The sequence below is a fragment of the Hemitrygon akajei genome, unplaced genomic scaffold, assembly GCF_048418815.1.
Source record: "Hemitrygon akajei unplaced genomic scaffold, sHemAka1.3 Scf000088, whole genome shotgun sequence".
Classification (NCBI taxonomy): Eukaryota; Metazoa; Chordata; class Chondrichthyes; order Myliobatiformes; family Dasyatidae; genus Hemitrygon; species Hemitrygon akajei.
The window spans coordinates 1658730-1670726 of record NW_027331974.1 but is presented as its reverse complement, the minus strand read 5'-3'; the positions used below and the strand labels follow the sequence as shown (position 1 = coordinate 1670726).

Sequence of the window (11997 nt, the reverse complement as noted above, 5' to 3'; positions counted from 1 at the left end):
TCTTCTTTCTTTTCATCTCCTCTCGAACAGAAGCCCAAGACCAACCTTATTGTCCCTCAGCAAGAAAACCTCCCGCTGACTGGATGACACACATTCCACATCGTCTCTCATCTTCAACAATAACCCAGACAGGCCGAAAGCAGAACAGACCCTCTTACAGAGCGGTGAAACGAATTACCTACAGCATCACAGTAAAGATGTGAACCAGGGCATTACAATAGGAAGGGTGAGGAAACTTTAGAGAGGGTACAGAGGAGATTTACCAGGATGCTGCTGAGATTAGAAAGCATTTCTTCTGAGGAAAGGTTGAGGGAGCTAGGGCTTTTCTCTCTGGAGAGAAGGAGGACGAGAGGCGGATTGCTAAAGTGAATAAGATGAGAAGAGGCACAGATCGAGTGGACAGCCAAAGACACTTTTCCTTGGGCAGAAATGGACAACACATGGGGGCAGAATATTAAGGTGATTTGAGGAAAGTATAAGGGGGAAGGTAAGTTTCTCTTTACACACAGAGTGGTTGGTGTACGGAACACCCTGCCAGGGGTGTTGGTAGAGGCAAATACAGTAGGGACATTTAAGAAACTCTTAGATAAGCACTTGGGTGATAGAACCGTGCAGGACTTGTTGGAGGGAAGGGTTAGATTGATCCTGGAGTAAGTTAGAGGGTTGGCAGATATGGGGCCAAAGGGGCCGTACTTTGCTGTACTGTTCTATGTTCTCTGATTTGCATGAAACTGTAAATGGGTTATTTTTTCGTATTTTTTTCACGTGACGTCAAAATTGTGGATTTGCGGACAATAAAGATATCCATCAGAGGATACACCGGGATATGGATAATCTTGGGAATGAAAGGAGTACCATACGAGGAGTGTTTAATGGCTCTGGTCCCTCACTGGCTGGAGTTTAGAAGAGTGAGGGGGGATCTAATTAAAACCAATTGAATATTGAAAGACCTGGATCGAGTGGACATGGAGAGGATGTTTCTTATAGTGGGGGAGTCTAGGACCAGAGGACACAGCCTCAGAACAGATAGATATCTCTTTGGGACAGATACGAGGAGGATTTTGTTTATCCAGAGAGTGACGAATCTGGGGAATTCATTGCTACAGATGCCTGTGGAGGACAAGTCATTTGGTTTATTTAAAATGGAGGTTGATAGGTTCTTGATTAGTAAGGTTACGGGGAGAAGGCAGGAGAATGGGGATGAGAGGCATAACAAATCAGCCATGATGCAATGGGAGAGCAGAACTGATGGGTCGAGTGGCCTAATTCTGCTCCTATGCTTTCTGGTAACCTTAGACTACCCTCACTGTCACCAATATCAACACTGTCATCTGTGCAGGTTGGTCTCCTTTGTCAGCAAGTTATCTGGCAACATGTGTATGAATATGTTGTGTCTTTCTTCTTCTTTCTTTGTCAATCTTTTTATTGATTTAAAATGAGCATAGATACAGACAGGAGGAGAATGATCTCAAATATGTATATCGATAATAATACAGAAAGAGAAATAGACATTATCAAAATCATACATAGTGTTAAGCTAGTATGTAACATATAATAAAAAAGAAGACAACTAATTCTCTTATCAGTTCATGAAGAAAGAAAAGAAAACTTTAAATTATTGATTGAAAAAGGAAAAAAACCACTACACTAAACATAAAAGAGAAAAAAATGGGACTGGGCAGTCCATTCTGAGGATACGACCAAAAATAAGGAAGAAAGACTTTCTGATCAAATCTAAAACTTCAAAAAATAAATTGGAAGAGTATTAAATCAAATCAAATTAAACAATCACCTAAAAACAATTCTGAAAAAGTTATTCCCTTGGTTTTCCAAATTAAAAAGGCCTTATCCAAAGTTGACGGTTTAAAAAATAATTAAATGTCTTTATTGTATTAATTTTAATAACTGATCAATGTAGAAGTAAAACAGTGGTACATCCTCCAGTAACACAATATCACTGGATGCTTAAGAAATACAGAAATAATTGAAGCCACATTACATGAACACAAATGTGTCTTTCATTACTTGGATTAAAGCCATTATTACATTGAACTGAGAAATAATTCAAATCAGAAACTAACAGAAGAGTAACTTGCTTGTTATTAAGCTACAGAGATGACAGAAGAACAACCAGATACATGCTCATGCAGATATTTCACTGACATTTAAATTTCCCACCATCTTCCCACACACCCCACAACAACCACCACCTCGTGCCCCACTCCACACCCCACGAACACCTCACACACATCACCACCGTCCATCAGCCTGTGATATGTTGGAAAACCACAATCTGACACCTTCCTTCTCACTTCCCTCCCCCATTGTCGTGTTCACTCTTGGACAGGACGTGCTTGCAGGGGAGCTGTTCGATCAGCATCTCACGCACCTGTGGACAGGGGTGTCAATGGTGAAGAAACACAGTTAGACCGCACTGTGTGGGGGGTCAGGACAATAGAGAGACCCTCCCCTCATCACCTACAGAATCCATCACTTACCACCAGGAGATTCCCTTCTCCTCCACACCAAGAACTACACCAGGAAAACTCCATTCCTTCCAAATCAGACAATTCCCATTCGTCTAAAATAACCATCCGCCCCTCACCCCCACCCACAGGAATAATTTTCCCCCACACCAGGGGAACCCTCTTCCTCACAAACATGCAAATCGGTTTGTCTGGACAGTGTGGGAAATCGCCCCCACCCGCTCCCCCAGCACGTCGAGTGGAATCCCGTTCACTCCCTCCCCAGCAGCCAGACCAGGTGAGGGGAGCAGCTTAAGAAAAAGCTGTTCCTGGTTAACCCAGTTGCCACAACAAAAGGCATAAAAGTTCAACGCTCAAAGTAAATTTATTCTCAAAGTAGGTATATGTCACCATATACAAACCTGAGATTCATTTTCTTGATGCAATTTAGAGTCAAACAGCAAAATACAACAGAATTAATGAAAAACTACACACAGACTGACAATGAATTGTAAATGATATTCTGTTCAAATAAAAAAAACCTAAATAAATAATACTGAGACACGATGGGCCAAATGGCTATTTCTGCTCCTATGTCTTACAGTGTTATGGCAAACAACCAGAGGTCACTGTACAATCTGTTACCAACGACATACAGTTTGTAGAAGAAGGGATGAGATCCTGTGGAATGAGCAGAGGGTGTTGGGGAAGGAGGAGGATCTCCGGTTTACTCTGCCATTGAGGACTGAAACAGAAAGGTAGGTCAGATGACTTTGTGGCTCTACAGCGTGTACACTCGGTAGGGATTCAGGTTCCTACCTGACAGACCTGGGACAGACACAAACTGTACAAGAGAACGGGTTGAACTTGGACCCAAGAGAAACCAATATCTTTGCAGGGAAACTAACAGAGGAGGTCTAAACTAGACTGGTGGGGTGGGTCTCTGAATAGCCGGTGGTCATGGGGTAAATGCCCAGAAATGGAAAAGACTGTGAAAAGTGTTGAATACAGCCTGGTCCATCACAGGAAAAGCTCTCCCCGTCTTCGAGCACATCTACAGGAAGCACTGCCACAAGAAAGCAGCATCCACCATCAAGGAGCCCCACAATCCAGGCCAGGCCGCTTCTCACTGCTGCCACCGGTAAGGAGTTACAGGAGCGTTTTGTCCCATACCACCAGTTTCAGGAACAGTTATTACTCTACAACCATTAGGCTCCGGAACCATAAGACACTGGAGCAGAGTTGGGAATTTTAGTCCCTTGAGTCTGCTTTGCCATTCCATCATGGCCGATTTATTGTCCCTCTCAACCCCATTCTCCTGCCTTCTTTCCATTACCTTTGACGTTCTGCTTCGTCAAGAACCTATCAACCTCCTCCGTAAATATACTCAATGACTTAGCCTCCACAGATTCACCACCCTCTGGCTAAAGACATTTTTCCTGTTCCCTGTTCAGAACGGATGACCTCAATTTTGAGGCTGTGCTCTCTTGTCCTACACTCCCCACAAAAGGAAACATCCTCTCCACATCCACTCTCTCTGGGCTTTTCAATATTCGATAGGTTTCAATGAGATTCTCCCCTCATTCTTCTAAACTCCAGTGAGTATAGGTCTGGAGACATCAAACATGCCTCAAAGTGTTAACCCTTTCATTCCTAACATCAATCTAGTGAACCGGTTCTGGGTCCTCTCCAATGGTAGTACACCTTTTGTATAGTCTAAGTGTAGTCTGACCAATGTCTTATAAAACCTCAGCATTACATCCTTGCTTTTGCATTCTTGTCCTCTTGAAATGAATTCTAACATTGCATTTGCCTTCCTTACCACCGACTCAACTTGCAAGTTAACCTCTGGGGAATCCTGCAGGAGGTTTCCCAAGTCACTGAGTTTTCAATTTCCTCCCCATTTAATAAATAGTCCATGCTTTTATTCCTTCTGCCAATGTGCATGACCGTGCAGTTCCCTACATTATATCCACAAATCTCAGATTCCCCCTTAAATCTGGGAAATAATACCCACTGCATCCCACAAACAATGGACTCACTTTCAGGGACTCACTCTTCACCTCATGTTCCTGATATTTATTTATTATTGTTATTATTTCTTCTTTTTACATTTGCACAGTTTGTTGAGTTCTGCACGCTGGTTGATCACCCTAGTTGGGCAGACTTTCACTGATTCTGTTATTATCCCATAGATTTATTGAGGATGCCCATAAGAAGACAAATCTCAGGGGGTGACAGAGACGTACAGTACTTTGATCATAAATTTACTTTGAACTTTGAAACTTAGTGACGTCTGGGAACAGAGCAAGGATAAATGGTGAAGGGCACACTTTGTAAATGTGGAGCGGTGACAGGGAGTTGGGGGAGATTAATCCCAGGAATGAAAGGCTTAACTTACGAGGAGTGTTTGAGGTCTCTGGGCTGGAGTTCAGAAGATGGGGGGTGGGGGGGGGGGTGAAATCTCACTGATACTACCGGATATTGAAAGGCCTGGATGGGGCGGATGTGTAAAGGGTTTTGATGTGAGTGAGGGACTCCCGGATCCAAGGACACACCTCTCAGGAAAGGGAGATGGGGGGTGGGGGGGTGGGGGGGTGAAATCTCACTGATACTACCGGATATTGAAAGGCCTGGATGGGGTGGATGTGTAAAGGGTTTTGATGTGAATGAGGGACTCCCGGATCCAAGGACACACCTCTCAGGAAAGGGAGATGGGGGGTGGGGGGGTGGGGGGGTGAAATCTCACTGATACTACCGGATATTGAAAGGCCTGGATGGGGCGGATGTGTAAAGGGTTTTGATGTGAGTGAGGGACTCCCGGATCCAAGGACACACCTCTCAGGAAAGGGACGTCTCTTTGAAACTGAGATGAGGAGGGATATCTTGAGCCGAAGGGTGGTGAGTTTGTGGAATTTTTTGCCACAGTGAGTGGTGGAGGCCAAGTCACTTGGTGTATTTATGACAGAGATCGATAGCTTCTTCATCAATAAGAGGGTTAGGGTTTTGGAGAGAAAGCGTGAGAAAGGGCTTGAGGGGAGACGTGATGGGGTCAAAGGCCTAATTCTGCTCTTATCTCTTACGTTGGGTGGTGATGGAAAACAGAGAGTTGCCGGTGACTCAGGTGTCACCGTTTCTGGGTTGAGTCATTCACCGTTTATCGGGAAGGGACAGTCACTGCTCATTGAACAGGAATGACCAAAGCCACATGAACCACAATCTCCACCCTGGGAATAAATGTGGACTACATCTCTCACCTGCCGGAGGTAGGCCTCTTGCTCCTCGGGGTTTCCCAGGTTGTTCTTCCCAATGATGAACACTTGGGCACTGTTGATCATCTCCTCACACTCGTCCTTTGACGGGAGTCCCTTCACTGGAAGATTGAGAGAAGTCCTCAGTCAGACCTTTGCCGGAGCAGGTCCAGAGGCAGCAAACCCCCAGTGTGAGGGTGGTGGTGGGGGTGAGGTCGGTGAAACAGGCTCATCTACTCCAGAGAATGCAAGACCATGACATCTGCACAAACCTCAGGTGAGGGAGAGGGGGTAGGGGATGGAGTGGAGTGGGGAGGAGCTGGGGTAAGCTGACTTTGGCAGCGGGTGAACAGGGAGGTAGACTGTCCGGGTCTAATGCTGAGCATCAGTGACCCTCGGAGATGAGACGCACAGACTGTCAGAGAGGGAAGGTGGAGTGGAGCGAGGTAGGTGTGGAATGAGGAGCTGTATACCCCAGTACACAAAGGTGGGTCTGAGAGATTTACACAAACTTCGTGAAGGGTTTAAGAAGGCCTCTCCCAACACTGTGACTGTATTTGCTCCTGAATATCGTGTGTGGGGTCACAGAGTGTGACTGAGATCCAAACTGGACTGAAGACACCCCCACCCTCCACTCTATCAAACAAGACCTGATACCTGAGCATGTCTCTTCCTCTGGGCCAGAGGACGGCTTCTGGCTGGTCCCTTTGGAATTCGGCGGATCTGGAAATTAAATGAAGAAATTAACAGTGGTTGGCAGAGTGTAATCGTCAAATTCGGAGGTCAGACTGGGACAGGAGGTGGGGGAGAGGGATTAACTCAATGTCTGAGACACACTCAGTTTCCCTCCACTGACTCTCCCTCCTGAACATCAGTCATTGTCCTTGGCCCGAGTCAGAATGAAGTTCAGGGATTGAACAGGGAGAGCAACGTTCCCTTCGACAATCTCCTCCAACGACACCAGCTCAGCTGGTGGACAAACACAGCCCAGGTTCTCCAGTCATTGCTTCCTGGGTTCCCATGAGTTCAGTACGTCTTTGCAATGTGGGAGGACACAGGAACAGAGACATGGGAGAGGTGAAAACACCAAAACATCATCCCTCTCTCCCTCCACTGACTCTCCTCCAAAATCTCTGCCACTTCCGATAGCAGCATTGGGATAAAATTAAAGGACTGACAGTGGGGATCAGCGTTCCCTTCAATGATTGCTACCTCTCATTCCCGAGCTGGACTGTCCAGCTGTGGGCCTGTGAATGTCCAGTATCCCTTTTCTCCACATCCACTGCCCCCACCCAAACTCTCAGCACCACTCCTCCCCGGCTGTCCCTTCTCTTTGTCCCACACCCCAGACTTCCCTCACATCCCCAACTACACTCCTCCTTCATCCCACTCTTTCCCATCCTGTCCCTCCTTTCTCCAATGCTCCCATCCCCTCCCCTCCATTAAAATCTTGACATGGTCCCAGATTAGGTTAGTTGTGGCGGGGGGGGTGGGGTGGTGGTGATTTCTGGTCACCTCATTATAGGAAGGTTGTGTAAGCTTTAGAAATGGTGCAGAGTAGATTTACCAGGATGCTGCCTGCATTAGGGAGCTTGTCTTATGAGGAATGTTTGAGGGAGCTAGAGTTTTCCTCTTTGCGTTGATGGACATACTTTATTGATCCCGAGGGAAATTGGGTTTCGTTACAACCGCACCAACCAAGAATAGTGCAGAAATATAGCAATATAAAACCACAAATAATTAAATAATAAGGTTAATCATGCCAAGTGGAAATAAGTCCAGGACCAGACTATTGGCTCAGGGTGTCTGACACTCCGAGGGAGGAGTTGTAAAGTTTGATGGCCACAGGCAAGAATGACTTCCTATGATGCTGGAGAGGTATGTAGGGGGGTTTAGATTGATCTCAGAGTAGTTTAAAAGGTCAGCACAGCCTTTACTGTCTACGTTCTGTGTTCTATGTCTGGCTGGACAACGTCACCTGGAACCGGGGTGTGGGGGGGAATCCGAGGGAGGAGATCACTGACCATAGGCAAGTCAGCTAACTGGAAAACGCAGCACACTGTATGTGTTAATGACTCGGGATGTCCCAGACAAACCCAGCCAGGTTCTCCAGTCATTGCTTCCTGGGTTCCCACGAGTTCAAACCTCTAACCCCACACAGTCCGCCTATATCACTCACTCCTCCCTCTTTAGTCAACCCTCTTCTTTCATCTCACTTCCCATCCTTCACTCTTTACCATCCATCCCTCCTGTCTGAGACACTGAAATCCCTCCACTCAAATCAACCCCACCCCACAGACACAACTCTCGCCATTCACTCCATCTTTCTTCTGCTAGACACTCCATCCCTCCCTCTCCCAGACACCACCACACTGGCTCCTCAGTTCGTCTGCTACTCACCCAATACATCCCACGTTCCTCTATTACTCTGTCCAACAACTGGGGTCCACTATCCCTCCACCTTCCCTCTCCATCCTGTCACAGTTCCTGCCTCTCCTCTCTCATTCCTCACCAGTCTCTTCCCTCTGATCTGTCAGTGTTCCTCTCTGACCTCTCTCAGAATATCTCTCTGACCATTACTCCATCACTCTCTGCTCAATGATCCCTTCTCACTCTGTCCACAAGCCACAGTTCCTCACATCCCCCCCCCACCCACAGACCATCAAACCCTGCCCCAACCCTGATGAAGGGTCCCGGGCCGAAACGTCGACTGTTTACTCTTCCCCATAGATGCTGCCTGACCTGCTGTTCCTCCAGCACTTTGAGTGTGTTGCCCCAATCCTGAACCTATTCATCACCCCATGATACAACATTTTCACAAAGACTCATCAAACCATCACCATTCTCCGATGCCCAAGTCCCCCAACACCCTCTGATGCCCAAACACTTCAAATACCACCCAATAACTTGACGTATCATAGCCCTGGCCAATCTCCACACAACGTCCCAAATTCAGCAGGTGTCCAGTGTATTCCCACCCTCTATATGGGCTACGGTTCTCCAGACATCCATTCCCATCCCCACACAATGACCAGTCTCCAATCCCTTGGCCACCTCATCCCAACTCCACCCGTCTGACAAGCCCAGTGTCAGCCAGTGATTCCCTGAACCCCACTGATCCCTGTCAAATCCTCGCTGCCCTTCTTAAACAACGGAACAACATTCCCCATGTTCCAGGCACCAGGAGAGTGAAGAAACAAACATTCCCACAGTATTTCCTTCAATGATCCCCACCACTGATTCCTGATCTGCACTGTCCAGCTGTGGACCTGTGAATCTTCAGCATCACCATCTTCTTCCATCTCTTCCCCCTTTCTCATCCCTCATTCTCCCTTCCAGTCTGCATTTCTCCTCCACTCAGCCCTCTCTCCCACCCACTTTGCCATACATTTCTCCCACTTCCATCTCCCCAATAACTATTCCTCCACCCCTCCTCTCCCTGTCACATTCCCCTCTATTTCATTGTTTGCAGTCCCTCCTGCCCTCCCCTTCCTTCCCAGCTATCCCTCTTTCCCTTCTAGTCACCAGTGGCTAATGACGAAGCAAATGCCTCCACAAGGGCTTCTGATTATTTCTTCCCCACCCTGCTACAAAGTTCAAGCCTGGCCCCTGGGGATTTATCCAAGTCAATATGCTCTGAGGCTGCAAATACACTGACCTACTGGACCAGCCTCCAGACAAGGAAACGTGTACCATTTCCTGAGGCCGTGAACGCTACTCTAATCAGAAGCATGGTTTGAACTGACCCCATCGTTTACGTCCACTGTACCGCACATCTAACAAGTGAACCAGGCTGGGAAACAGCATCTTCCCCCGGGCTGTTAGACCTTTTAACACCCCACTGCCATCCAGCACACATGTACACCCTGTCTAAATGCCCTGCCACCCCAAACCCACACACTCCCTAATTCACAGATACACTCTCATCCTCCACAGGTCACTTTTCATCTTTAACATATTGATATTGCTGCTTGTTCTAATATCATAGTGTCAGTAACAATATAGTGTTTTACATAAACATTCACCTCTCCACCTTCAGGACATGAAACTCAGGGTCAGAGCTGGATCGTAACTGTGTGTACTGTGTATGGATATACAGGACTGTGCAGAGGAATTCAGCACACATATATATCTCGGGTGCCCAAGACTTTGACAAAGCACTGTATTTGTCAATGCCAGGCAGAGAGTGAGTTTGTAAATCTGACGGGAGCACAGGATGGTGGGGCTGGAGCACCATGGTAGAGGTGTGGGACAGGTGGCACAGGAGGAATGTTGAGGCGGGTGGAGGGGGTAGATCTGTGGGTCAAGACACACACAGCCACAAAACACCAGGCAAGGTCGAATTCCAAACAATCGGTTTATTAATCCAAACAGCATCTCAATTTGATGCTTCCCTCCCATGTCCCTTGTCTTTCTCCCTAATCATGATTCCCCTCTTACTGTATTTTACAGTGTGAGATTGAATCCATACAGACAGAAGAATTCACACCTGGGCTCGTGTCTCCTGCTGGGACAGAGGATGATTCCTGGGTGTGTTCTCCAGACACTGACCCATCGGTCTGTTTCCCTGTGGAACTACCTGTGTGTAGAACAGAGGAACAGAGAGAGTGAGAGAGTGGAGACACTGAAGCAATCATCATGAGTCAGAGGAACAGAGGAATAGGTGTGTGTAGAAACCAACATCACACAGGGTCTCTCCACTGTCTCTCCCAATTCCCTTTCACACCTGATCATTCCCTTCAGTGGGAGTCGGGACGAAGTTCAGGGATCCACATGGGGATCAGGGTTTCCTTCAATGATCCCCACCACTGATTCCTGACCTGCACTGTCCAGTTGTGGGTCTGTACACTTCCAGTTTCATTCCATCTTTTTCCTGTTAGACACTCCGTCCCTCTCCCCCCCATTCACCACCACACTGTCTCTTCAGTCTCCATCTGCTACTCACCCAGTACATCCCACTTTCATCTAGTGGGGTCCACCATCCCTCCACCTTCCCTCTCCATCCTGTCACAGTTCCTGCCTCTCCTCTCTCATTCCTCACCAGTCTCTTCCCTCTGATCTGTCAGTGTTTCTCTCTGACCTCTCAGAACATCTCTTTGATACTTACTCCATCACTCTCTTCTCAATCATCCCTCTCACTCTGTCTAAAAGTCACAGTGGCTCACTACCTCACCCACATCCATCAAACTCAACCCAGTCCTGACCCTATTCATCACCCCATGATACAACCTTTTCACAAAGACCCATCAAACCTCCAATATTCTCTGATGACCAAGTCCCCCAACGCCTTCTGCCCAAACACTTCAAAACCCAATACGAGGAGGAGAAAATGGCGGTGTGACGCAGTGAGCACGGCCTCTCTGGAGATGGATATCCATTACTTATTAAGTAGGGATCCGTGCACAATCCTGATTTGATGGAGACAGACGTGAGAGCGTGGAGGAACATCTGGAGAAACTTCTGAAACGCCCGCTTCGCTGCCGCTGTTGCTGTGTGGTCCGGAATCTGCGGAGGAAAAGGCCTCCGAGACCCCGGCTTTGCTTGTTTCGGCGGACAGGACAAGGTAGAAGGTGCTCAGCAGGGGATGACGCTCGGGAGGCTGTATCGGAGGGGCTGGTCGGAGGCTCAAAGTTTTCGGACGGACTCAGAGTCTGCTGTCATCAGTTGTCAGTGCCTGGAAGTTTATGGCAGGGAGAGTTTCTCCCTTTTGCTGCCGATATCGGGACTATTGGAGTCGATCGGGATGAGACTTTTTCTTAAACCATGCCCATGGTCTGCTCTTTATCAAATTACGGTATTGCTTTGCACTGCTGTAACTATATGCTATAATTACATTAATTATGGCACCCTGCCCTACCCATCTCCCATCCAGCCTGACTTCCACTTCTATTAGCCCTCCTTCCTGTCTACTTCTCCATTCACACTCTCCGTTTCCACCCTTCCACTCACCATTCTCCATCCCCTCCTCTCCCTGATACACTATACTCCATTTCCTTGTTTACACTCTCTTCTGCCCTCCCCTCCCTCCTCACCTTCCTCCTCCCCTTCTAGTCACCGTTTCCCAATGACCAGAAAACCATACGGTACAGGAGCAGAATTAGGCCATTTGGCCAATAATTTTCCTCCTCCTGCCTCTCTCCCTTCTTGAAGAGTGGAGTGACAGTGGGGTGCAGGACAGCTTTTCCTTCTTCCAGAACCACGCCAGAATCAACTGATTTTTGAAACATCATTACTAATACCTCCACAATCTCTTCAGCCACCTCGTTCAGAACTCTGGGCTA

General features: G+C 47.4%; 1 protein-coding gene across 1 annotated transcript in view; it reads right to left on the bottom strand.

The window, feature by feature from the left end:
* Window positions 1-2221: 2221 nt before the first annotated feature.
* Window positions 2222-11997, bottom strand: part of LOC140722762 (uncharacterized) — a 107862-nt gene continuing 98086 nt past the window's right edge. Inside the window, exons 6-8 of the mRNA XM_073037443.1 lie at window positions 6374-6439; window positions 5723-5838; window positions 2222-2389 (exon numbers count right to left, since the gene is read on the bottom strand). Coding sequence (XP_072893544.1) covers window positions 2309-2389; window positions 5723-5838; window positions 6374-6439 — 263 coding nt within the window. The 3' untranslated portion in view covers window positions 2222-2308. The remainder of the gene's footprint in view (window positions 2390-5722; window positions 5839-6373; window positions 6440-11997) is intronic.